The 27,021-nt window shown below is 46.2% G+C and overlaps 1 protein-coding gene across 1 annotated transcript; it reads right to left on the reverse strand.

Moving 5' to 3' along the window:
• Positions 1–7,250: 7,250 nt before the first annotated feature.
• Positions 7,251–26,828, reverse strand: Bhmt (betaine-homocysteine S-methyltransferase). Its single transcript, NM_030850.1, is given in 8 exon segments — positions 7,251–8,009; positions 10,167–10,395; positions 11,447–11,629; positions 14,856–15,003; positions 15,345–15,536; positions 16,862–16,980; positions 23,014–23,146; positions 26,726–26,828. Coding segments are annotated over 8 exon segments (1,224 nt in total). The 5' UTR covers positions 26,759–26,828; the 3' UTR covers positions 7,251–7,822.
• Between the last annotated feature and the right edge of the window lie 193 nt (positions 26,829–27,021).

The raw sequence follows: 27,021 nt of genomic DNA on the forward strand, positions 1-27,021 counted from the left end.
TCCAGGGCACCTCTCCCGGGGGCACAGCTGGCACTGCACTCCTAGCGGAGGAGACAGTTTTGAGGAAGGAATCACTGGCCACCAGAAGTCATATAGAACCTGGTCCAGGTTGGGACCACTGTCTGGGTAACCCTGAGAAGGGACATGGGGCCCGGCAGCCATGCTGGCTTGGGTCGCAAGGCTGTACTGATGTGTGCCTACGTTCTTGGGATCAGTCCAGACAGGAGATGTTCTGGGAATCATCACACTGTTGAAAATAGCTTCTCAAGATGGGGTAACTCTGGGATTTCTCATTCCCAAACTTTTATCTTCTTCCCAAAATGTGAGATGCCAGTTTTATCTCTTTCCTAGGAAGACACAGAACTCTAAAACAGGGATTATTCTCAAAGCAGTTTCTAGAACTTCTACTGCTTATGTAAACTCACAAACCTCCCAGCCTTGGAGACAGATTGCTTTGCTGTGCAACGCCACAGACCCAAACCCCCTTCAGAAACAGTGCTCGGTTTGTACATGTGATGGTTTCGGTTTTCAGGACCAGGCAAAGGTTACGCTGTTACGGCACCCCCGCCCCCCTGAACATCGTTAGTTTAGTCTGGTGTCTGTTTAGCCAGGGGAATAATTAACAATTAAATCTACTGGAAACACACCACCAAGTGGCACTCAGTAAATACTGACAATGGCCGAGCCTGCTCTTTACTGATCTTCATCAACTTGGGGAGAAAACGGTGACTTTCCAGGTGTCTAAGGCTTTGTAGCCTCACAGAGGAAGAAGTGAAGTCCAGAGAGCCAGAGTGGAGGGGTGACCTATTGGACCTCTCGCAACAAGACAGGAAGGACTCCTGACTCTAAAGGTGCCTGCTGCTTTCTCCTCCTCCTGCTTCATCGACCTGGCGTTTTTGAGAAATGTCTGAGACCCACCGAGCCAGGTCAGAAGTTTATGATGTCAACTTCTCCAAAGAACACTGAAGTCTCATTAAGTCCAAATAAGTGGAGGAACATCCAGGCTGAGCTGGAGAAAGGTTTGAGCTTTTTTTTTTTTTTTTTTTTTAAAGATTCCCAGCATCTTCCTTTCGAGGCCACATAGTAAATCAAAACAAAGAAGCACAGAGTGAGACCGAGGAGGTCTAACCAAGCAGGCTCAGAGACTCCATAAATGGCACATCAATAAGGTTCATGTAACTGGTGATTGCTAAAGATATTCCAGGAATTTGGATATATATACACAAGCTTTGAAAATGAGCTTTGAAAGCTTATTTTTGCAGAATGTGGAGGTGCACAAGTTTAAGCCCAGCACTTGGGAGGCAGGCCAAGGCAGGTGAGTTCCAGGACAGCCAAGGCTACCCTGTCTCAAAGCAAGCAAACAAGTAAAGCTTATTTTTATGTAAAAATATATGTAGGAAACTCACAAATTTAAAAGTAAGCATAGGTCAAATAACTCATTACAATTATCATGACATTAATGGTATATAGATTAATCAAATTTAATGACAAACTATAAAGCTAAAATAAGAATCAAATACAATTGAGTCTCCCATCCCATCTTACCTTCACCTCCTCCTCCTCCCCCTCCTCCTCCCCCCCTCCTCCTCCTCCCCCTCCCCTCCTCCTCCCATTCCTCCTCCTCTTCCTCTTCCTCCTCCCCCTCCCCCTCCTCTTCTTCCTCCCCCTCCCCTCCTCCTCCCCCTCCCCTCCCCCTCCTCCTCCTCCCCCCCTCCTCCTCCTCTTCCTCCTCCCTCTCCTCTTCATCCTCCCCCCCTCCTCTTCCTCTTCCTCCTCCCTCCCCTCCTCCTCCCTCCCCTCCTCCTCCCCTCCCCCTCCTCCTCCTCCCCCTCCTCCTCCTCCTCTTCCTCCTCCCTCTCCTCTTCATCCTCCCCCCCTCCTCCTCCTCTTCCTCCTCCCTCCCCTCCTCCTCCCTCCCCTCCTCCTCCCCTTCCTCCCCTTCCTCCTCCCCCTCCTCCTCCTCCTCCCCCTCCCCTCCTCCTCCCACTCCTCCTCTTCCTCCTATTCCTCCTCCCCCTCCCCTCCTCCTCCTCCCCCTCCTCCTCCCCCTCCTCCTCCCCCCCTCCTCCTCCTCCTCCCCCTCCTCCTCCTCTTCCTCCTCCCTCTCCTCTTCATCCTCCCCCCTCCTCCTCTTCCTCCTCCCTCCCCTCCTCCTCCTCCCTCCCCTCCTCCTCCCCTTCCTCCTCTTCCTCCTCCCCCTCCTCTTCCTCCTCCTCCCCCTCCTCCTCTTCCTCCTCTTCCTCTTCCTCCTCTTCCTCCTCCCCCTCCTCCCCTCCCCCTCTTCCTCCTCTTCCTCCTCCTCTCCCTCCTTCTCTTCCTCCCCCCCCTTTTCTTTCCTTATTGTTTTGAGACGAGGTCTTCCTACGAGGTCCATCAGCCTCAGCCTCCCTCATAAATATAGGGATTCACCAGCACATTCAATGTGTTCCATTTTAATGGCTGAAAAAACAAATAATCAACAGCAACAGGAACCAAACCAGAACAGTAGCACCAATTCTTTACTACACATCTAGCTACTTTCATCCTAAGAATCTTGCACTATCAGCCTGGTCAGTCTTAAATGATCATGAGAGGGTAGTTATCAGTAAAATACCAGCTTGGCTAGCCTCTCTCTCTCTCTCTCTCTCTCTCTCTCTCTCTCTCTCTCTCTCTCTCTCTCTCTCTCTCTCTCTCTCCCATTTTACAGTTTTGCTGTGCTCCACTGGGTTGGCACTATTTCTGTAGCTCACAGCAGTACAACATGACATCTGTCTCCTTCACTTTCTACTCCCTCCATTTTCTCAGTCTCCAGGGCAGCAGAGCGCCTCTGGCTGCTTTGAAACCAGAACATTTGGGGCTGTTACCTCTCACCATGCCTGTGAATTTTTCTACAAGTGTCGCGGGTGTCCTGCCCTACCTATTGCCCTTTGTGACAAATCCTTGCACTTAAATATCTTCAATATTTCGTTCTTTTTAAGAGGTTGAACATGTATTATGAAGATGTGGAGAAACTCGAGTCTCTTCATCCTGTAGTTCTTCGCGCTTTCTCCTGAAGCAGCTCATGGGTGTTTCTATTTTCCTCCCTCAAGTTAACTTTTTCCTTCTCTATTGCTTCGATAATCAACTTGTGGGAAGTTCCAGAGTGGTAGAGGACAGGCTGGTGGGTAACGGTGTCTATTTGGGAAAACAATCTGTAAAGTCGACAAGCACGTGAGCGCGCTCACAGCGGGGGAGAATTCTAGGGAATCTGGTTGGAGACTTATAAGGCTTTCCTTGCTGGGTTAGCTGTCCTGGATGTTATCCAAAGATTCACATGTCTCAGGACTAGGGGGAAAAAAAAACTGACCTAAACAAAAAGGGATACAGACATTTCTGCCAAGTCACATGAAGCCATTCCAATGAAATACCTCTTCAAAGCAAAGCCAAGGGCTCTTCAGGTATTTCCTGCTGGCGATCTGCTGCCCCCATCTGGAGACGTTGGGAACTGAAGTTTTGATTTTTTTTCCAGTCCAGGTCTTATTTCCTAGGTGGCTGCATTTGCTTTTCTGTCCTGTGCAAATGTGTTTTTGCTGAAGTCTGAAGAAATGCCAGGCCACAGTCTGAAAATTTTATTCAGTTAATGCTGAATCCGAGTAACCACAGGGATTTTTATTTCCTGGGTCGAAGATGTCTCCTTAAACTTCGGGAACCAACTGTTCTAGTTCCAATCTCCTGAGAGGCTAAGTTAACCATCCCATCCGTCTTGGCAGCCTTGGACTAGCAAGAAGTGCTTCCTGCCTTGGCATCTCACCTTAGCTTTCTGCCCTTAAAAGGGAGCGTTTGGACTTTGATGTCTTGGGCTCTGGTTCCACTTAAAAAAAATCTTTACTGAAAAGAAACATCTACTTAACTCAAACTCGTAGGCATTAAATGTGCCTTCCCTTTTAATGAACAAGAGTTCTGGAAGCAATATGTGTTATAGGAGAGGCTGATTAATTTTTTTTTAAGTCAAATGGAGAAGCCCACCACTAGGAGACAGTGTTGATATACGGTTCAAGAATAGCTTAACTATAATTGTCCCTTCTGATGACATTTTTTAAATCAAAGGATATAAGAATGATGAAAGGCTATAATATTTTGTGCTGTAATAAAGTTCTGGAAAGGATATTAAAGAGAAATTCATTTTTCAGAGTAAGACAACTGGAAGTCAGGCAGCCTTTCTATCCCACAAGATGGAAAAATACTGAACTCGCTTTGAGAACGTAAGAGAGATAGAAGATAGCAGTTGGCAAAGAAAACCAGGCCGGGCTCACGATGCATTGGCTTCCTGTACTGGAAGCAGGGGATTACCTGCTAGAAAAAACCCTACAAGTTTCTTTTCCTTTCATATACACTATGTTTTAATATTCTAACATCCAGGGAAGTAAATGGTGCTGCATTTCTTTACACCTGGAGACACTGAGGTAGAGAGATTTTGTACAGTACTAGAATTTCAGAGCCCCAATGAGTCAAGTATACTTGTTGTCTATTTTACTGTTTATGCACGTATATAGTGTAGTTTAATTAAATCCATCCCCAATCCCTCCCAACTTCTCCCATATCCCTGCCACCACTTTCCCCTCTCAACCTCATGTGGTCTTTTTAAGGTTCACCAAGTGCAGTAAGTGTGGCCAGGATGTAGTTGGGTGCAGGGCCAAAGGCTGGGGCATACAAATGACAGCTGCTCCTTTTAATAGCCGAAAAAGGTTATAGTTTTGAACTACAATAACAAACTGGCCTGGCAAGGTCAAGTGTTTTCCTTTAGTCCGTCTGTCCGTCCATCCAGCCGTTCCCTCCACCCCCACCCCCTGTAACTAATCACTTTCTAATTGGACTGTGTAGTATTCAGTCCCAGAGCAATAACACATCTCTCTCTCTGTTCTCCCTAAGACTCTGGTATCAGGAAAGAGGGTGTGGAGAAATTATAACAAGCAGAGGTAGTGGATGGCTGCCAGGAGCCAGTGTGTCTTGCTAGGATTTCTACTGCTGTGATAAAAGGCCCTGCTCAAAAGCAATCTGGAAAGGAAAGGGTTTATTTCATCCTTCAGCTCTTTGTCATTCCTTGACAGGAACTCAAGGCAAGAACCTAGAGGCAGGAACTGATGCAGAAGCCACTCAAGAACACTGCCTACAGGCTTGCTCAGTTTTCTTTCTTATACAAACCATGACTAGCTGTCCAGGGTTGGCACCACCTACAATGGGCTGGGCCCTCCTCCATCAATAATCAAGAAAGAAAATGGCCTCCGGGCTTGCCCTCAGGCCAGTCTGGTGGGCGCACATTCTCAGTCAGGGTTCCCTCATCCCTCGTCCAGTCCCGCCCCTAGCTCAAGAGGTGTTGGCAACGGATGACTTCTGTGGGGAAATCAGTTTTCTTTAGAAGTGGCATGGCTACTCATGCCACGGGAGATGGCCTTACGTTGCTGTAAAATTATATTAAATAAAAGGCTGTCTTTTACCCCCAATAGGTCGTGTACCTCAGTGCCCCAAGATATCTGGTAGAATATCTTGCCAGAAACACACATCCCAATTCTGTGGTGGGTTAGTGTCTCCAGCCGCTGCATACTCTCTTAAACTTAAATCGCTACATGAAAGAACACACAACACAATAACCTCTGATCCAATTGATAAGATAAAATTGCCCACCTAAGCATAAAAGGCCCTGTACACATCCATCCCTTAAGAACATTCATAACAACCTATAAATACACAGAGTGGAATCTTAACATCAGCCTCCATGTTCTCTCCGCGGCTACCAGTCCTCTTCCAGTCTCCTCCTCTTCACTCGAACTTTTCTCCCACCCATCCTTCCTTCTCATCCAATGACAGGCCTCATTCTATCTTGTACCTGCCTTACAATGACAATCCTACAACCTTACACCTGCCCATGTTTAGGTAATGTTGGTCCTCTGGAAGAGAAGTCTGTGCTCTTAACCACCAAGCCATCTCTCCAGCCCTGTCTTTAAAAAAAAAAAAAATTCATTTACTTATTTTTTTGAGACAGGTTCTCAGTATGTAGCCCTAACTGGCTTGGAACTTAACAGGGGGACCAGGCTGGTCTTGAACTCGCAATCTCAGCACCTTCAGTGCTGTGAATAAAAGCATAAACCACTATGATGACTAATCCTAGCTGTCAACTTTACATCTGGAACCAAAACCCAAGCAGCCGGCCACACCTGTGAAGGACTCTTCCTGATGAGTGGGAAAGTCTGAAGTAGGAAAGCCCATCCTAAATCTGGATAATTTAAGGCTGGGAGGCGCACCCTAAATATGGATGGCACATTCCTGTAGAAGTCTATGAAAGGGCATAGGAGAAGGGAGCTTTTGCTTTTGGCCTGCTTGTCCTCACTCCTGTTGTCAGGTTCATCAGAGTCATTCCTTCAAGGGTAGAACCTACTGCTTTAGGATTTATTTATTTATTTATTTTTTTGGGTTCTTTTTTTCGGAGCTGGGGACCGAACCCAGGGCCTTGCGCTTCCTAGGTAAGCGCTCTAACCACTGAGCTAAATCCCCAGCCCCACTGCTTTAGGATTTTAATGTGTACTGAAGACCGGGTGAGATAGCCAGCCCTGTGGACTAGCCAGACCACAGCCTGTAAATCACTGTAATAGATCATAGACCACTTCCATAAAGCCCCTCTTGATAACACATTCATTCTGTTCTGTTCCTCTAGCACAGAGGTTCCCAACCTTCCTAATGCTGCGACCCTCTAATAGAGGTCCTCATGTTTGGTGACCCCTAACTATAAAATTAATTAGCTGCTACCTCGTAACTGTGATTTTTTTTTGGTAGTTATGAATTGTAATTTAAATATCTGATACCTGGGGTATCTGATATACAACCCCAGTGAAAGGGTCATTCGATCTCCAAAAGGGTCATGACAGGTTGAGAACCGCTGCTCTAGAAACTCCTGTCAAATACAGCTGCCACCCTTGGCTATGTATTTTTTTATTTATAATTTTTTTAAGCTACCAAAGGAATAAACCCACTTCTTCACAGCGAGCTGGTTCACCAAAGCACTTCAGCAGGTCCAGTTCTGAGCAGCGCAAAGAGAGTAACCTTCTACTCTTGTCAATCCCCCTGCCCCAGCATGCCTGTGTTTCTTAGTGTCAAAGTGAGTCTGGAATGCAGAGAACAGGACTCTGTGGTCTGGATGTTTAACGACTAGTCGCATATGACCGGTTTTCTATAAGAATACACAGCAAAAATCAAGACCACTAACTGGCCACAAAAAAAAAAAAAAAAAAAAAATCGTCTTGAAGGTTTTCAACCGGCATGTTTTTATTAATGAAATGGAATGGAAGCAGTCAGAACAGAGATTACAGAATTACAGAATGGATCAGTTATCTGTTAAGTTTTACAGGGCTGGTGTGTGTTGTTTCTGCCTAAGGGTCCTGCTCAAAAGATCTTGGAATCCACTTGGGAAGCATCTTAGATATAGATGGTTGCTGTGTCACTTATGATACGGTCCCTGAATGGTTCTATGTCACTCGTGGAGGTGGTGTCCTATCCCCCTATCTGAAATGAGATTGATGTCGGGTGACTTTCTCTTCGCTGCAGTGACTCCTGTGCGCCTGTAATGCGACAGGCACGTAGGAAATGTGTTCAGGATTTACTGTGGACTTCTCCTTTCTTCCTTCTAGGTAAAATTCTAAAGCGTAGTTTTGTAACTGTGAAATGCTATCTGTGATTCCATTTTGTCTAACTAGCACCAATCACAGGTGTAAGCCGGCATCAACACAAACGCTGGTTTAGAGATGCCTTCTCCTTCCGGGTGCACACTGTGGCCCGGACCTGGAGGAATTCGCCCCGAACCGCTGGCCTGTGGCTACTGTGCGGATTTGAATTTTTGTTTTTCGAAGAGCGCTCTCAGCTGCTGCTCAGTGGTGGCTTCCTTCTGCTGCATCAGCTCTGCTGCCCCTTTCGTCACTCCCCAAGCATCCGGCTTGGACATCGAAGGATTGTACGGTCTGCCGGAAGCTATTCGAAGATTCTGCCAGTATTCTTTCCTGGCCCTGCGGAAACAAAGTACGCATGAGGATCCACAGTACCCGCACAGTGAACACACCAAGGTCCCCAGAAACACCCTCAGAGTCTTTATTAGTCTCTGAAAGTCTGACTATGAGTGTGTACTTATTAATTCAGAGTGAGGCGTTTCTCCCCTTAAACCTTTAGGTCTTTTTTTGAAGCATAGAGATTAAAAGCCTAACATTTAGAATCAGGATATTTTTATTTAGCATATACAACCTTTCTGTCCTGGTCACATTTTTAAATCTTGTATTAGCTGGGTGGTCATGGTGTACACTTTTAATCCCGGCACTTGGGAGGCAGAGGCAGGCAGAGATCTGTGAGTTTGAGGCCAGCCTGGTCTATAGAGCAAGTTCCAGTACAGCCAGGGCTACACAGAGAACTTTTATTAGAATGGATTAGTTGTGTAAATCATGTGCTTTGCTATGACACTCTCATGCGTGCGTGTGTGTGTGTGTGTGTGTGTGTGCGTGCGCGCGCGCGCGCGCCATGGCACTCTCACACGTGTGTGAAATACATTGATCACAGCTACCCCTTATGTTCATCTGTCACTCTCTTCCTGGACCCACATCTGAGCTTGTCTGGAGACAAGTTGGCCCCCATGGCGGGCTCCTGCCTCCATCCTCCTTGGTCATTGTTCCCTCCTGCTTCAGGCCTCATCAAGTCTGGTAGCCTGTCTAAAAAGCATTGACAGTGGCTGTTACATTTACTAAACTCTTGAAAAATCCCACCTTGCCATTGGTTCCACATCGCCTTGGGAATGAGGTCGCACACCAGCGAGCACACTAATGATAGTGGACCTACCCATGCTAGTCCTGGAATCTCCACTCCCAGACTTACACCCCTCCCTCCCTCCCACCTGCCCGCCCTCCTACGGCCCCGCCCTCCTATGGCTGGACAACGCATGCATTCACCCTCCCTCCTTGAACCTCTCAGTGCCTCCCATCAGCTGCCCTTTGTCTGGTCCTGTAACATCCTTGAGACTCCAGCTATAGCCGCTGCTTCCGCAGCTTCCGTAAGCATCCTTTATAAGCTCCCGTCTGGCTTTTGCTGCGGTGGACCATTATTCAGAGCTCACACTGCTGCGCATCTCTCTGTACTTGAACTTACCCTGTCATCTGATCGTCCTTGTTTATTTCTCTGTCCTTTTGGTTAACTCTTTGGGGACCAGGGCTCCCATCCTGTTTAGGCTTCAAAAGCTGTTTAGCCAGCTTTCTAGAGCTCCTTTTCTAAGATGTTGTCCTAGTTGGCAGAGAGTCGTTTCTTCATTTCTCACAAGCTATCACAGCGTAGTATAATGACTTTATTTTCCTCCTGTTGCTTTGTCCTTTTTATTCCAAGTCCCATGTAGATCATGCTGGACTCAGACTCACTATGACTCCTCCATCCCACTCCCGAAGTGCACACTACAAGTGTGGAGCATCATATAGCAAACACTGATTTTCTGAGCCATTCCCCCTGTGAGACTCCTGAAGCCAGAAATGAGAGCTCCCTCATTGTTGGTGCCTAGCCCTGCACCGAGTTTCTCCCCATTGGAACGTGAGCTATGAGGCAAGAGCTTGCCTGTCATATCATGGCCTCATTCCCACCTCTGAAAATTGTGACACAAAATACTCAGCATTAATATAAATTATTAATAAAAGCTATACTCAATTTTTGATGTTTTAAATGCCCCCGGGAGCTTATTTCTCAAGCTTTGATATATATATCCTGGAACCCCTCCCAGTGAACTGCCCCAGGCCTAAGTTCTACTCAACTCTTTGTTTGTTTTGTTTTTGAGGCAGGATTGGAACTCTGTAGACCAGGCAGGATTGGAACTCTGTAGATCTGCCTGTCCCCACTTCCCTAGTGTTGGGATTCAAGGCAATGTGCCAGCAGTGCCAGCTTCAGTCTTTAAATTCAGCATTAGTGGATACCACGTGGTCTGTGCTTTGCTGGAACAGACTCACATTTGCACGCTATTTAAGTTGCAGTCTGTCTTAAGCCTTCTCCTTAAGTCACCTGGGAAGATGCTTTATAAGCCGCTTCAGGAGAGGCTGGAGAGAAGGAGTTGGGCCACCCTCCTCACACCGGAAATGGAAAGGAGCCTCTTTAGTGGTCTCACTTGAACAATGGGGAAGCAGCGGGAGTGGGGAGGTACTGACCTTGCCCTGATCCAGGGTTTGGTGTGCATGTCCAAACCACTTCCCCAGCTGCCATGTTTTTCTGAAGCTGGTGGTAAAAATCCCCTTTCTGGGGCGAGCTCCTCTGCAATGGCCCTGATGTGGTAGGGCTCAAATCCGCAGCAGCCGCCAATGTACCTGACCCCCAGGTTGTAGGCCTCTCTGGCGTATTTTTGAATATCCCATCTGGTGGCAACTCTGGGTTCCAATCCTAGAATGAATAATATTTTGTCTGAGTTCTTCTTATGTAAAAGTATTAATAAGACAAAAGGCTGGAGAGAGAGCTAAGTGAGTAAGGCCACTTGCTGCTCAGGCAGGAGGACCAGGGTTGGGACGATGTTGGGCAACTCAAAAGTAACAGTCTATGCTTCAGCTCCAGAGTGGACTCTGCTGGCATCTGTACTCACCTGTGTGCGTGTGTGTATGTGTGTGTGTATGCGTGTGTGTGTATGCGTGTGTGTGTATGTGGTGTGCATGTGCCTGTGTGTGTGTGTGTGTGGTGTGCATGTGCCTGTGTGGGGTGTGTGTGCATGTGTGTGTGCATGTGTGTGTGTGTTGTGCATGTGCCTGTGTGTGTGCATGTGTGTGTGTATGCTGTGTGTGCACATGGACACACACATAGACACACTCACCAGTAAATACACACACACACACACACATGCACATACACATGGACACACACATGCACACACATACAAAATTAAAAATAAATCTTTAAGAAAGGTAGAAAGTGAGAGAGCAGGATATTTGATGCCCTCCTCTGGCCTCCACATGTAAACACATAAATACATGTAAACACACATGTGCACGCACGGACACACACACAAAATTAACATAAAAATTCTTAAGAGGGAGTAGGGCTTTGGAAGTAATTAATTTAATCTTATTTTTAGGATTAAAAAAGTAAAAAACAAGGATGAAAGGATTCTTTTCTAAAGTAATGTCAGTAGCAGGGGTAGAACCAGGAAGAGCTCTCTACAGATGTGGGCGCCCCAGAGGACAGCTTTTCATCACCTCTGAGTCACTAGTTGTTCCCACTGTCCACACTTAAATTCATGGATGTTGTTGTTCCCTTAGTGGTTCTATTTGTCCTCCCACTGCCTGATAAAGGGGGTTTGGGCTGCAGAGACAGAAACTAGAGGGCAAGAGATGACATGCACAGTGATTTCTCTCTCAAGACAAGAGCTCTCTGGCTGTATAAAACTCATTTGAAATTTCTCAAGCAAAGATATTGAGACAATTTATAAAAAAGTCTGTCTTACCAAAGGGGAATTCTGGGAGATCAATAAATCCCTGTTTGCCACAGTCAGGGGTGTGGTAGGCCAGGGGCTGGCTCATCAAGTAAGCCTTCAGCCGAGCTGCTTCCAGACCCTCCTTCATGAGCTTTATTGTCTGCAAGCTGGTGCTGGGGTCGAAGTGGCAGTTCACACCGACAATGGCGGCACCTGGAAGTGACAGGGATGTGTTAGTGTGAGGGAGACACCAGATTCTGGCAGGTTCCGAGCTCCAGTCTCCACTGGACGCTTGTACTCGGTGAGAGCTGAAGGACAACGTCTGGTCTTCGCAGAACCTCTGTCACCTGTGAGGAAGGGCAGCCCAGAGCAGCCCGGAAATGTTTTCTGAGAAAAGTGCTTGGAGGAGTCTGGTATAATTGAACTGTCACTTAGGCACATTGGGCTGTCTGTCTTTTTTTTTTTTTTTTTTTTTTTTTTTTGGTTCTTTTTTTTCGGAGCTGGGGACTGAACTCAGGGCCTTGCGCTTCCTAGGTAAGCGCTCTACCACTGAGCTAAATCCCCAGCCCTTTTTTTTTTTTAATCATTATTAGAGCCTTTTTTTTTTTTTCTCTCCTTTGAGTTTCAGAAGTCAGTTTTTCATTACGTGACATTATGTGGCAATCACAGTGATTTTTCAGTGCTCCCAGCTGCTGGATTGTACCTGTGTTTAACATCATGCTGGTCCTCTGAGGCCAGAATAAATGTGCCCTCTCACCAGGCGTGTTCAGTAAGTTCACACAAAGGCTTCTTGGGCACAGCAGCATAAAGTCATTTAGGGAAAGGGTTTTTTGGGGGGTTTTTTTGTTATCAAAAATAATTGTGACTAGGACTAGTGGTCTGAAAAAAAATCTCAAAAATCTTCTTTAACTTGAGGTGACTCAATCTTTTCAACACCTATCAATCATTCGTACAGAAAGCTCACTGGCGTGTCAGCCTACTGGACCAAAAGCAGCACAGAGCTGACACCTTAATGTATTCTGAATCTGTTGTTGCGATGTTTGATTTAATGAGACAAAATATGGTTTAGATGTCTCATTTTAAAGAAGATGTTTATAGTCATTATGTCCTTAACTGTGTCTGGAAACAAGATAACCAGTTGTGACAATTGTTAGGTTTTAGAAATTTTGCCATCTAATAGATTTGAAGAGACAGGATGCTGCTAACAGTTCTACCACCTCAAAAAGAGAAGGATTCCCAAAAGGCTCTTCTCTTTCTTCATTTTGAACTTAAGAACTTTCAGGAAAGAGTTGGGGGAAAGATGGCTTGGTGAGCTGTGAATGCTAGAGATCTGAGTTCAAATCCCCGGTGCCAAACTGCTGGCTTCCCCTAGCCAGCCTGTGAGCACAGCACTGGGTGTCTGTTGGGGTGCGATGGAGACAGGCCAATCCCAGCAGCTTGCTAGCCGTCCTGCCCAACCTATCCGATAGGCTTCAGGTTCTGGGAGAGAGATCCTACCTCTGTTTATCTAACATCTTCACTTGGAGTTTTTGTGGGACTAAGTCTCATTGTGTAGACCAAGCTGGTCTCAAACCGTAATACCCCTGCTTCAGCCTCCCCATTGCTGGCGTTATGGGTGTGGACCACACCCATTCTCGTCTGGATCTTGACCTTTTGACTTTGATTTTGAGTGTGGAACACCCATAGCTTCTCTTTCCTTGCTTAATTTTTAATTATACTGATTAATCAATTACGTTGGCTATGTCTTAGATACTTTGTAGATGTAAATAAGGTTCCTTGTAAGAAGAAACGTAAATAGAATTTGGTCTCTGACATCACAGACTTTATGTTTTACCGTAGGGCTTCCCAAGGTTTGGCTCATGAACATAAGGTTTTATGATGAATTGTTCTAGGGAGTGGCTATTCCATCACGTCTCCTTCTTGGATATTAACAAGATTTAAGGACTTTATTGAGTCTACAGTGGAGACCCAGGCACAAGTAAGTTTAGTGTGGTGCCATCTAAATACATCTGACCTATCAACATTCTCCACTGATGGAAAAAGCCAACTGAAGACATTCCGAGTCGTAACTAGTGTTCAGCAGTGTAACTAGAAAGTGATTGTTTGAGGGGCCAAGGATGCTTATGTCAGACACATGGAGGTAGAACTCAGGTTAAGCCTTGGAAGATGGACTGGGGTTATCAGACAGGCGCTGCTAAGGATCTGTGGTGCGCTAGGCACTGGTGTAGCCACAGAACGCTTGGGGCTGAGCCCAGGAAACCTAGTCTTCACCTTCATGGATGTTAATCTAGGGAGGGTGATTTTAAACAGATAAGTGATGTACTCGAGGCTACCTATGAAGGCTACACTTGGAGCACAGATACGAAGGCCAGCAGAGTGGGGAAAGGGATACCTACAGGCCCAGCCCACCCGCCAATTACCATAGCAAACAACGGAGTCCCCACTGATCTTCCTGAAGACAGCGAACTTAGCCCCTCTCATTTTGTAGTTCCCATAAAAGTTAAGATTCTACAATTTTCTTCCTAAATACAAATATTTGTTACTGTTAATGGCAAGTATGAAAAGGATTTTTTTTTATGGAAAACCAGGAGATGGATACGAACCATAAATTAAACAAATCACCAACACGTCTCCAGTTCACCGAGTGCGCTCCCTCTTCCCCTGACACTGAGTTATAACTTGGATTTAAAATGCGACAGTTTAGAAAACAGCCTGTGACTTTCCCCTAATTGAAATGAAACCCAATGTTAGGAACCGAAATTGGATAAAAAGATATATTAGGTGGTCAGTATTTCATATCAAAGTTTCTTTTGATTTATTATACCAATTACACGAAGCCAAAGCAAGCTAGCCACCATGAGCAAGGAAAAACTTTGGCAAAGAGACAACTAACTTTGAATGAAGTTATTAATGTTTAAAGAGTCTCGACTTGAGGCATGTTTAAATAAAACACAGTTTCTCCTAACATTTCTGTTGTCTTACCCAAACACCCTTCTTGTTTCTAAGCATTAAACCTCCAACATGTGTCTAGCTACCCTTCTCAAAGAGCTGCCATGCATTAGTGACTTGGGGATTCAAGAATGATATTTTACCGTCCCTTAAAAACATATATTTATGGAGAAATAGCTAAGTGGGTCCTAAGTTCAGATCCCCAACAGCCACACAAAAAGCTGGGAATGGCAGCACACACATCTAGCCCTAGTGCTGTGTGGTCAAGACACACAAGTGGATTCCAGGAGCTCAGGGGGCAAGCCAGTCCAGCTAATCAGCGAGTTCTAGGTCCAGTGAGTGACCCTGTCCTAAGAAGAGAGGTGAAGAGCTAGAGGGAGACACCAGACCTCAGACCTCCACGTGTGCACACAAATGCCACACACACCCTTCCCATTCACACACATGAACAAGTTTCACCAGTGGCAAACAGATGGAAATCTCTCGTTACCTGCTTTTACCAAACGCACTGCGCACTCTCCAGGAGACACGCCATGTAGATCTCCTTCAGGTCCGATGCACATGGTAGCCGCTATAGGCTTCCCGGATGTTTTTAAGGCCTCGACTGCCCACACGGCTTCTTCAACATGTTCAAAATACTGAAATCAGCCAAGGGCAGAACACTTTAATCAGGTCTCCCACAGAACGATAGGAATGCCATTCTATTATTACTGAGGAACTGTCTAGTAATAACTCTGTTTCTAAGCATTTCTTGACCCAGAAAAGAAAGGGTGATGTTTTCTCAGTGTGAATAGAAGACAAAAGATTTGAAAACTGCTGTGTCAGATGAACTGAATCAAAGTTTTCAGAAGTCTTAGATGCAAAAAGATCTCAAAAGCTAATTAGATGTTGTTGTTGCCTGTTGAGATTTGATCCGCACCCCACGTTGGCCTCCTGGGAGTAAGGAAGGGTTCTGTCTGAATGGATTCTCCTTCCTTACCTCTGCAATGAGGAAGTCCACATTCTTCTTCATGAAGACCTCAAGCTGTTGGTGAAATATCTTTTTAACTTCCGTCTCACTCTTGCAGCTGAGGTAGGAAGGTGTCTGACTCACACCTCCTGCAACCAATGCATCCCCTTCGTCAGCAACTTGCCGTGCAATGTCACAAGCAGCTTCATTGACCTTCTGCCCCTAGAGTGGGTAAGGGACGGTAAAATATCAATTCTACGTGTGAAATTGGAAAAACAAATTATTAGGTACATGCCTCTCGCTTTTATTTCATTTTTTAAAAATCTATTTACTTTGTGTATATAAGCACACTGTCGCTGTCCTCAGACACACCAGAAGAGGGCATCGGATCCCATCACAGATGGTTGTGAGCCGCCATGTGGTTGCTGGGATTTGAACTCAGGGCCTCTGGGAGAGCAGTAGGTGCTCTTAACCGCTGAGCCACCCCCCCCCCCCATTTTATATTTATCCCAGGAAGCAAGGGTTATGTGGGTCAATGGTTGATCAAGTCTAGCAGTTGCAAAGCCACACTTCTACCGTGAAAACGATGGTTACAGGAGGAATATCTAGGCGTCAGCACATTGTCAAGAGTCTGTGAGAAGATAATGGTTTCTACACAAAACAGACTAATCCGGAATTTTCTAATACCAACCAGCACTTAGATCAGTACTCGTCAATTAATTATGGTGACAAGAGACAATAGCTTTTATGATAATAAGACTAAAATTCAATTAGGATGATTACCAAACTCATGAACACTGTGCAGTCCTCCCTTGATAAATGCCTGCCTGGTAAGGAACACTCTAATCATTTAGACACTTAAGATTGAGCTGGCTTGGAGGATGGCGTTCCTGTTTGTGTTTGTTTGTTTGTTTGTTTGTTTGTTTGTTTGTTTGTTTTCTTTCTTTTTTTCGGAGCTGGGGACCGAACCCAGGGCCTTGTGCTTGCTAGGCAAGTGCTCTACCTCCCCACCCCACCCCACCCCCCCCAAAAAACAAAGCAAAACAAACCCACTACCGTCCTCAAACCCCCAAACAAAACAAAACAAACAAAAAACCCAAGTACACCCAGTACCGCAGGTCATTTTAGAACTTTTAGAACTCCCAGTTCATTTTAGATGTGACAGAATCTCCACCTTGATGGGCAAGTGATTTGTCAATGTTAGGAGCGACTGCAGCTGGATTGCTCAGCTTGCTGCCCCTGTACTTTGCACGCATTTGATGCCAGCACTTGGGAGGCAGAGGCAGGCAGAGCGCAGTGAGTTCCAGGTCAGCCAGGCTGCATAAGAGCTTGTCTCAAAACCGGAGGGAGAGGTATGGAAGCGAAACGAGGCCACATTGCTTAGCGATGTGAGTGAGAGCAGACAGGACTCACTGAGCCCATCTTTAATCTGCCTCACCAATGCCTTCCCGTTCATCGTAAGAGTGCAGCTCAAACCCACCCGAGTCACACGTCTCCGGTTTCCCTCTGGGAACTTGGGTGGCAGAGTGTCTGTGCGTGGTACTCACAGATATCTTCTCTGCCACGTAGTTCCCTCGGTTTTCCAGCTTGTCCTCACTTGCATAGAAAGTGAAGGTCTGCATGACGTTCGATCCAGCTCTGAGGAACTCCCGATGAAGCTGCCGAACTGAGAGTGCACAAACGAAGCCATGACTTCACTCATCCACCAACCCGAAATACTTCCCAGGGGCTTGTGGGTAAGCAAACATCAAAATGGCAGGTCCAGCTGCTTGTCATTTGCATGTCTGGGCCTAAGGAGGCAGAGATCTGGGTCTCCTGGAACCTCCCTCAAAGCTGTCATGGCTAGATAGCTACGTGGTTAGAGAGGAGAGGGATCACGGTGTTGTATTTGCCCCATGTTTTTGGTTTAGTTTGCTCATCCTGGAAGGCAGTAGCAGGAGGGGGAACTATCTGTTGTCTTGTCCTTGGGAAATCTCATGATCCATCCAAGGATGCCTGACCAATGAGTGCTGTGTGTATGGGCTCTGCATGAGATGTTCTCTGCCACGGGAAGAGAAGTCATTAGGTTGCAAGTTGAAGAACTCCAGGTTCTCACTGGGTGGAGGTGAGGAAGAGCAGTGGTGAGAACAGCCTCAGCAAACACAAAGTAGCATCAGGTTTGGCATTTGGGGGGAATCTACATGGGACATTGAAGAGATGTTGGAGGAGTGGCAGTAGATACAGGTGAAAAGGGGGGGTTTAGAACAGAGGACAAGTGGCTTCTGGCCTGGTACCCCACAGACTGTGCTCTGGATCTTAGGTGATACCTGGGACTAACCCAGCGATTTTTTTTTCTTTAACTTATTCACTTTACATCCTGCTCACTGTCCCCCTCCCAGTCACTCCCTCCCACAATCCTTCCCCAATCCCCCCTCCTAACCTAGTGTTTTTTGAAAGAGATTTCTATTTGCTTGTTTTTTGAGAAACTGTCTTCTGGCAGTCTTACTGAGAATGCCCCCCACAGTCTCATTTCCAGTCGGTGGGACTATTTAGGAAGGATTGAGAAGTGTGGCTTTGTTGGAGGAAGTGTATCACTGGGGGCTGGTTTTGAGATTTAAAAAGACTCTCCCCCCCATTTCACTTGGCCTCCTCCTTAAGACACAGGAGGCCCCAGCTGCTGTTCTGGCTTACCTGCCGCCATGCCTTCGCTCCGCCTTCTTGGACTCGAACCCTCTGAAGTCATAAGCCTAATTAAACACTTTCTTTTGTAAGTTGCCTTGATCACGGTGTTTTGACACAGTAATAGAAAAGTAACTAAGACAGGTTGCCTGTAGCCGAAGCTAGCCCCAAACCTGCCATATAGCCAAGGATGTCCTCAAACGGATCCTCTTGCCTCTACTTCTCAAGTGCTGGGATTACGGTGGTAAATGAGTACACCCCAGCATTAAAAGATAACTCTGGGTGTTGGACAGAAAGGTCAGTGGTTAAGAGCACTCGTTGACTTTACAAAGGACCTATGTTTGCTTCCTAGCAACCATGCTAGGAAGCTTTCAACCCCTGCACTCTCTTCCAGGGATTCTGATGACTTTTCCTGGCCTCCCAAGGCCCCTCCTCACTTCACATATACAATTAATAAACTAGAGAGAATAAGAGAGAGAGAGAGAGAGAGAAAGAGAGAGAGAGGATGTGTTCAATAAAATAAGAATTGGGACACTATTCATAACGATAAGCCCTTGGATGAATATCAAGTGGAAACATGTTCATGACTGAAAAAGAAGCATGTGTTTCCCATATAGTTATCCATACTCAATTTAAAGAGCAACACTCGGCCTCTAACCCTGTGGTGCTCAAGTCCCCTGCATGCTTTTTTAAAGATGATGGATTTGAAGGAGAGTCAACGCCACAGACTTTCTAGCTCGTTTGGGGTGGGATTCAGCTTTTGTCCTTTTGAAGGTTCCCTGGTTGGTTCTTGTTTTCAGCCTTGCTGAGAACTGTCATGCCAAGACAGATGGGAAACACTCACCTTATAAAATGAGGAACCTGGTGTTTGTTTTGTCAGGGGAGTTAAACCAGGCAGAGGAAGGAACCAGCAACCCTGCTGAGCTCTGCAGTGTGATCTGAAATGTCAGAGGCCTCTATAAAACCCAGTGGAGGGGCAGCAGCTATGTCAGAGACCCAAAACAGCTGGGGCTCTGGAGAAAAAGCCTAAGGTAAAGCGTAAGTGCTCTCTAAGGCTGGAGCTGTACCTGTGCAGACAGAAACCTGGGTGCTTGTTTTTAAATGTTTGGACAAGCAAGGAAAAAAAAAAGCGGCCGTGTTTTAGAAAACAGCTTCCCAAGCGTCAAGCCAGCCCTTTCGTGATTTTCTCTCTTTCAGTTGTGGAAACTTTAGCTCTCAGTGGGAAAGGAGCTTAAAACACACACCTAATCTTTAAAGCTCATTTTAATTAGCCCAGGAATCAAATAAAAACAACCCAAGGGGAGTTCCTGTCTATCAAGCAATCACAGAGCTGTGGCGGGTGGGGAGGAATCTCAGAGTGGCCTTGGGAGTGCAGACTGGGATCTCAGCCTAGGAGGGGATGGTTTATAATCAGAAAGTTCACCAAGGTTGTCTGTGGGTGGATTTCCAGAAGGCCCATGAATGCATAGATTTTCCTGGGGGGTGGGGGGCAGTGAACCAAAATAACTGATATCTCTTTACTTTTATTTTGACTAAATTGCTTTTTCATTCCTTCTCTCCCTTCCCATCCCCATCTTATTATGCAGTCCTAGAATTTACTATGCTGGCCTAGAACTCACAGAAATCCACCTGCTTCTGCCTCCTAAGTGCTGGGATTAAAGGTGTGCACCACCACGCCCAGCTGAGAAATCCAAGTTATTGAAATTCCAAAGCTCATTCTACAACAGCGGTTCTCAACCTTTCTTTTGCTGTGACCCTTTAATATAGTTCCTTCATGACCTGGTACTTCTCCACTCATAAAAGTATTTTTGTTGCTACGTTTATGAATCATAATATAAATATCTGTGTCAGGTGACCCCTCTGAAAGAGTCATTTGACCTCCCAAAGGGTCAAGACCCATAGGTTGAAAACTACTGTTCTACAAATTCAAAGCCAGTTCTCCAGTGGAATGTACGTTGGCAGAAATATCACTTGGGAGCCAAATGTGACCCAAACTAACACCAAAATATTAGTGTCAGTAGTCATATATATTAATGTTAAAAGGGGTTGGGAGTGGTAAGGCTGGAGAGATGGCTCAATGGTTAAGAGCACTGACTGCTCTTCCAGAGGTCCTGAATTTAATTCCCAGCAACCACATGGTGGCTCACAACCATCTGTAATGAGATCTGACGCCCTTTTCTAGTGTGTCTGAAGATAGCTAAAGTGTACTCATGTATATAAAACAAATAAATAAATAATTCTTTTTAAAAAAGGTAAAATGAGGTTTGGATGTTGTAGGTTCTGTAATCCCAGCAGGAGGCTCAGCAGAAAGAATTTCAGGCCAGCCTAAAAATCTTGGGCTGAAGAAGTAATTTAGTGCTACAGCGAAGCCAAGCATGTGTGAGGCCCTGAGTTCAAGCCCCAGTATAGGGGCTGGGATGGAGTATTTGATTACGGGGCTTTAGGGACCAACAGGAGTATTGTGTAACACACGGCACTATAGAAGCAACCTTCTGTAGGCCTCAGGGTTCTAGAAGCCACGTCCACATTCGATCCCCACCTGGTTTGCATGGGATCGTGGGCCCCTAGCAACATCCATTCCTTTCTCAGTCTGTCTCCAGCACTGAAAACTCGGGTCTTGCTCTGCTCACAAGGAATGTTTCAGATCAAGTTCAGCGTGCAGGAAAGCCCCTCAGGGCCTCTGTCAATTCTAGCTACCTTTCAGTCAAACTTAAAAACAAATCACCTTGTAGACACGATGCTTTATGTGCATAAAATATGCACACAACCAATCACCCCTCCATTCAGATCATGAGTATTTTGTTCTTTTCCTTTTGCACAGTGGGAAGGATTGAACCCAGGCCCTTGGGTATGTGAGATAAGCATTCTAATACTCAGCTACAGCCCCAGCCCTTAGCATCAATGTTTTAAATATTTATTTATTTTTTTTTACCTTCCCCCAAAAGGCAAACACAGCCAGCATCCTGTAAGAATGGTCCAGGAAAGATGTGTTACAAATCTGTCTTTACTGATTCACACTGAGCCTGATAGAGGAGTGCTGGCAGAGTCAGATACCATATGGGATTTCAGTCTGTGGCAGGAAAGAGTAGACCAAACGATTCAGTGTCATGGAGTTTCCATTCATTCTTGAAAAGCGTGCACCTCTCAGAAAAGTAAGCCAGAGTACATGCCTGATGCACCAAAACCAGCTCAAAGCAAAAGAATTGATAATAATGATAATGATAATAATAATAATTATAATAATAATTCTGAGTGTTCTCACGCTAGGAATGAGTGTTCCACCCTTCTCCACTGATAGCTCCTGACAGGCTCTCAAGGTCACACAGTTAAAATGTTCAGCTGTGGTGAACTGTGGTGGCTGCCTCTGAGAGGGAGAGCAATAATAGGGACAGTTTCTCAGATGATTGCGTGTGGTTTGGGGCCATGTTTTATCTACTGCTGGGTGCCATCTACAAACTGGAGGAAGATAATGAAAGACTACGGGCAAATCATCCCCATTTAAGGCAGAGTGTGTGGAAGCCAGGACCTCTAGGCTAGGGGAGAGGCAGGCGCATCTCCTGCATCTAGAGAGCAGAAAGAGCTGAGTATCTGGCCCTGGACAGAAGCCAAGCTCCCAAGGGCCCGGTTACCAACCGGACAGACCTGCTATGCTGAAGTCGGGGCATTGATTAGAAAAAAATGGGACCTCAAGACGGGTGAAACATATGAGTAGATTGACCCAAGAACTCTGAGAGCCCAGATCCCTCCCAGAATGCTCTAGGCCAAGAAATCGTCTTTTCCTCTGCTATATGCGTGCGCATGCGTGAGTACGTGTCTGCGTGTGGGTGTACGTACGAGTGCGCGCGTGCTCCAGAGATTGATACTGAGTGTATTTCTCCTTTGTCTTCTACCTTGTTTTTTTGTTTGTTTGTTTTGTTTTGTTTTGTTTTGAGACTGGGTCTCTCATTGAACCTGAAGCTCACTGATTAGCTAGACAGGTTACACAGCAAGCCCCAAGGATCCTCCCACCTCTGCCTCTCCAGCGTTGGAATTACAGGCTTCCAGCTTTTGAATGTGGGCTGTGGGGGTGGAATCCAGCGCCTCCTGCTAGAGAGCAAGCACTTTGCCCACAGAAACATTTCCCCAGTCCCAAACCCTCCCTTTTATTTATTTATTTATTTATTTATTTATTTATTTATTTATTTATTTATTTTTGGTTCTTTTTTTTCGGAGCTGGGGACCGAACCCAGGGCCTTGCGCTTCCTAGGTAAGCGCTCTACCACTGAGCTAAATCCCCAGCCCCAAACCCTCCCTTTTAAAGAGAAATGCTTCCCTCTTGCTTGAGAATCTGCAAGACCTCTGCCATGGACGCTGGTGCTTACTTCTTCCTGGTCACCATTGTTTGGTGTTTGTGGGACTAAGGCTCATGGGATATGTATAAGAGCTGGAAGATTCCTGACTGCAAATAGGCCTGGGCTACAGTAGGGTGAACCGGACTAGTTGTCAGATATACAACGGAGGGATTGGAATGTGGTGCCGAAGATCCTAACGGGTATGAGAAGGACAGACTGGAGGAGGAAACGGATAGGAGACTAAGCTGGTTAGGACAAAGGATGGAGAGTCTGGATAAGCTGGTGGAGTGGGAGAATTACATAGAGGGAGCAGAAGGACAGGAGGAGAGCGTCTGCACACCAATGGGGGACATCTCTTAGTAAGGGCAAATCCTAGGGCGGGTGGCAAAGGGACCCCCCCCCGGGGGGGAGATTTAGGCAAACTGCTTGCTGAGCGGATTGTCTGAACACAGAAGACGCGTAGATTGGTGAGAGGGAGAATGGCAGACTCATCCAAAGTGAAGGACAGGAGCCAGGTGGTGGGTCACGGAGAGAAGCAGAGAGAACTATTGTGATTCAAAGCGTGCAAGTCCTTACTGACAGTTGGCAGTGCCCAGGGTCAACACCAGGGATAGAAAACCTGACACGCATGCACCTGCCTCGTGGTTTGCTCTCACAGTTCCTTCAACACAGCACACACGATCACAGTTTAGGATGGAGTGCCCACCAACCTGCCTCGGGGTGCTCCACCGCAGCCTCTGGGGTCCAGGGTCCAGCCTTTACGTAGCCCCTCTTTTCCAGTGCAAAGACAAATCCCCCATCTCCGATCACGACTTCGCCAGCATTTAAGCGTTCTAAGATTCCCTGAATTTACAGACGAGGGAGAGAGAGGAGTTGAGTTTCAGAGCCGAGTTCTGTTTTTAGTAATTTTTTGCAAGCACATTCTTGAGAAGTGTGATTTCTGTAGCACTCTTGGTGTGAGTGAAAGTTTCCACCTTCTGTGAGGCCAATCGGCCGATCAGAGCTTCGGTGATGTGGAGAGGTTGAAATGTTGCAAATCCAGAACCGAATTATCTTGGGGTGTGTTTGAACACTGATGGCACATAGCCTTCCTCTGTACATCTTTGTGACCATTAGGTTAAACCTTCTGGAATATTCCAACAGACCTCTAGTTTCCAACCAAAAAAGGTGCTATGAATGCTGCCTGATGGTATCATCAAACCGCTATGACATAGGAACATGGAATTCAGAGTGACCTGAATTCTGTTCTTGAGCCTTAATCACTCAGAGTGACTCCAGAATAAGCTGCCTCGTCCCTTTGAAGTGATGTGTTTTTGCATCCACATCGGAAGCGTATTTTAGACATTAATTTATGGTAGGATGCTCAGCTACTAGAAATTGGTACATTGACGCGCATGTGCTGGGTTTGTGGGTCCTGCAGAGCCTGGGTGTCTTTTTGCACACAGAGTAAAGCATTGTCTGGAAGAGCCCAGTGGTAGTAGAGCCTAGCATGCTTGAGGCTCTGGGTTATAACCCAAGCAGAATAAAAAAACAGAGCACACATTTCCCATTTGCATAATGTAGTAACTCAGCTCATATAGACAGTGAATAATGAGCAAATCAGGACAATCAGGATCTCGAATTCCTTAATTGTTTATCATTTGGGAAGGGTGGGACCATTAGATTCTTTTCCTCTGGTTCTTTATAAAATGCCCACTAAATTGTCACTAAATTCGGCCACCCTGCGGAAGCCCATCCTTTTCCTCCTTTACCTGTGCTGGAAATTTAACCCAGGATCTTTCACACTCTAGGCAAGCTCTCTACCTTTGAGATGCATCATGGGTGGCACACGTTCTTAAAGGGCAACAGCTGGCATTCTTACTCTACCAACAGCCTAGAGAGAGGTTTAATGTTGCCAAAGAGTTAGGAGAGAATGCTGTCCAATATTTTTCAAGACTAAAAAGCCATGAGACACCTGGTACAGAGAGAACAGAGGTGGCCAAATCACTTATGGGCGTCCGTTCTTGGCACTCTCGGCCACAGCAGATCTGTCATGCACCCAGGAGTTTGCAAGACTGTATACCCTGTACCCCGTGCCAAGAACAGGGAAGAGACAGGCATAGCACTCACGAGATGATTTCCAGGCCACTCTCCATAGCTACTCCATTTCAGTGCAGTGAAGCAATTGCCGCTCAGGTGCTCAGGTGCGAGAGATGAATTTTGAATTGAGAATTGGAGAGGGGTTTTTATAGAATGGAAAGTAATTTACTAGTACAACTGTTTTTGCAGTTTCTAAGAATCATGAACTTTAAATTAAACATACCCGATTTTCAAGTTCTCTCTCCCTGACTTTAGAAATGGGAAATTAAAGCCCAGAGTCTCTGCATAATTTATCTCGGGTCCTAATGACTCTCTCACCCTTGAGTGGCTTTTAGATTTGATTTCAAATAGAGGTGGGGGAGGGTGAGACAGCTCTGAGAAAGGAAGTGAATGATTCCGGGATACATTGGAATATGCACACTTGCTACTTCCCATGTGCTAGCCTAGCCAGTGGATCTTTAGAAGTGTGAGGAGAACACAGGCTCATACACAGCATGAGGAGCCACAGCCTTTTGCACTAAAATCCCTTTGTATCTCTGTAGAGCCTTCTTCATTTTAACTCCTCCTCCACAGCCCCACCCTACACCGTTATGACTGCAAGGGCCCAGAGATTGCCCACTAACACTGTGGAACCGGAAATTGCATGGGGCTGTACGCCAAGCCTGGACGTCTGTGAGTTAATAAACAGCTATAAATATACAAGATTGCTCATGTGAATGTTGAAATCCAAATATATATCATGACTACAATGTGTCTAAATACTACATCTTAAATTAAAAGTATATAGATATATATTGACAAACATATCATGTGGTAGTAATATATAGCTATATATCAGACATAACGATATATGTCACACAGACAATGGTCCCATAAATAGCTATGACTCGCTCCCAGTGGAAATAACTAGCTACATTGTGACTGTTAACCAATCTCATGGGACATGATTTCAAATCTTAGTATACAACATTTTAGCACACAGCATAGCCAGGAATCTGATCTTTGAAAATAGGTATGATTTCTTTATGCCAATCTTGTGGAGTGATTATGCCAGCATACTCTAGATTCTACTAGGTTCTAATTCCCTAGACCTCAGAATTTTTGTTGTTGTTTCTAAATTAAACAGCGGGATGTGCTATGAAAAGCTTAGGTTGTGTGTGTGTGTGTGTGTGTGTGTGTGTGTGTGTGTGTGTGTGTGTATGCATAGGACGAGCCATCTTTTCAGTCTGCAAACACACAAACACATACCTCTTTCACACTGCCCACAGGCGGTCTACCTCTGGGGCACAGTGTTTAAATTTTAACAGGATTAGCTTTCTTCCCTTTACAAACTGGGCACACCCGGGTAGTTTCCCAGCTGGGGAGAGCTGAGGGTTACAGTCAGCCTGGCTCCACATGTCTCCCACCACCTCCTGGAGTCTGGTGTGGGGGCTGCTATTAGAGCCAAGTATATTACCTCTTCCCTGTCCATCACTTCATTCCCTAACACAGGAGTCCAGATTTGAACTGAACTCCTGGGTCCAGCAGGCATTTTTTTTTTTTTTTCCTTTTCTTTTTTCCGGAGTTGGGGACTGAACCCAGGGCCTTGCGCTTGCTAGGCAAGCGCTCTACCGCTGAGCTAAATCCCCAAACCTCCCCCCCCCCCCTTTTTTTAAAGAATTCTATGAACAGCCAGCCCTTCCTCGGGGTCTTACAATCATTCTACTCATTCATTTCTGAAACTGTATTTTTGGGGCTCGTGTGAGGCATTTTTCTGTGGCCGTTGGAACTGCAAATGAAACCTACATCACTCTTCCCCAGTCGTCCTGGGTGGCAGCTTGCCGCGTGTTGAGCGAGAGGTGGTGCGAGCCAGGAACCCTAAGGCAGCCAGGAGGGCTCTGTAGCTGCCAGCCCCTCCTGCACAGATAAACCGCAAGCCACCAGCCAGGGCCACCTCCCCCCTGTGGGAAATTGCACCCCTGGGTCTGTGAGCAACTTTATTTCTATGGTCTTTAGGTCGCTGTATTCCGGAAGGGTTGAATCTGATGGGCTGAACAGGGCGCCCTGACATCCAAAGTGTCTGTGGGCGTACCTTGTGTCCAGAAAGCAATCACCCCACAGATTCAGGGTACGACATAGTCCAAAGCCAGGAATGCACGAGGGCCAGAGAACATATACAATGTACTATGTAGGAGAAGTCCCGGGTCAGACAAAAAGTTCTGGGTGTTCCTTCTGACCTAAGGCTGCCAACTAAGAGGATACTGAGCCACAACCGGGCTCCGAGCACCCCTCTGCGCTTGCTGACATTGGGAGTGCCCAGCTGATGGTGTATTGAGAGCGCCCTCGGGCTCCCTGAATACTCACCCTCTTGGCCTTCTTGCCGGCAATCGGTGCCATCTTTCCGGTGTCCTGAGTGGCGCTGAACGCAGCTGCGGACTGGACGGGAGCTGTCTCCAGCAAAGGCTTGACTGCTGGGCCGCTTCTGGCCTCTTTATATACAGCAGCTAGGATTCTCCAGCCTTGACCGGGTCCAACACATGGCCTCAGGCGGGGAACACGCCCACCAGCCTTTGAAACAGGCCTGGGGCTAGCTGGGAATTTGCCTTCAGGAGGAGATGTGGAGATTGGTCTCCTAGATGGGTGGAAACACGAAGTAAGAT

The sequence above is a fragment of the Rattus norvegicus genome, chromosome 2 (genome assembly GCF_036323735.1).
Source record: "Rattus norvegicus strain BN/NHsdMcwi chromosome 2, GRCr8, whole genome shotgun sequence".
Classification (NCBI taxonomy): domain Eukaryota; kingdom Metazoa; phylum Chordata; class Mammalia; order Rodentia; family Muridae; genus Rattus; species Rattus norvegicus.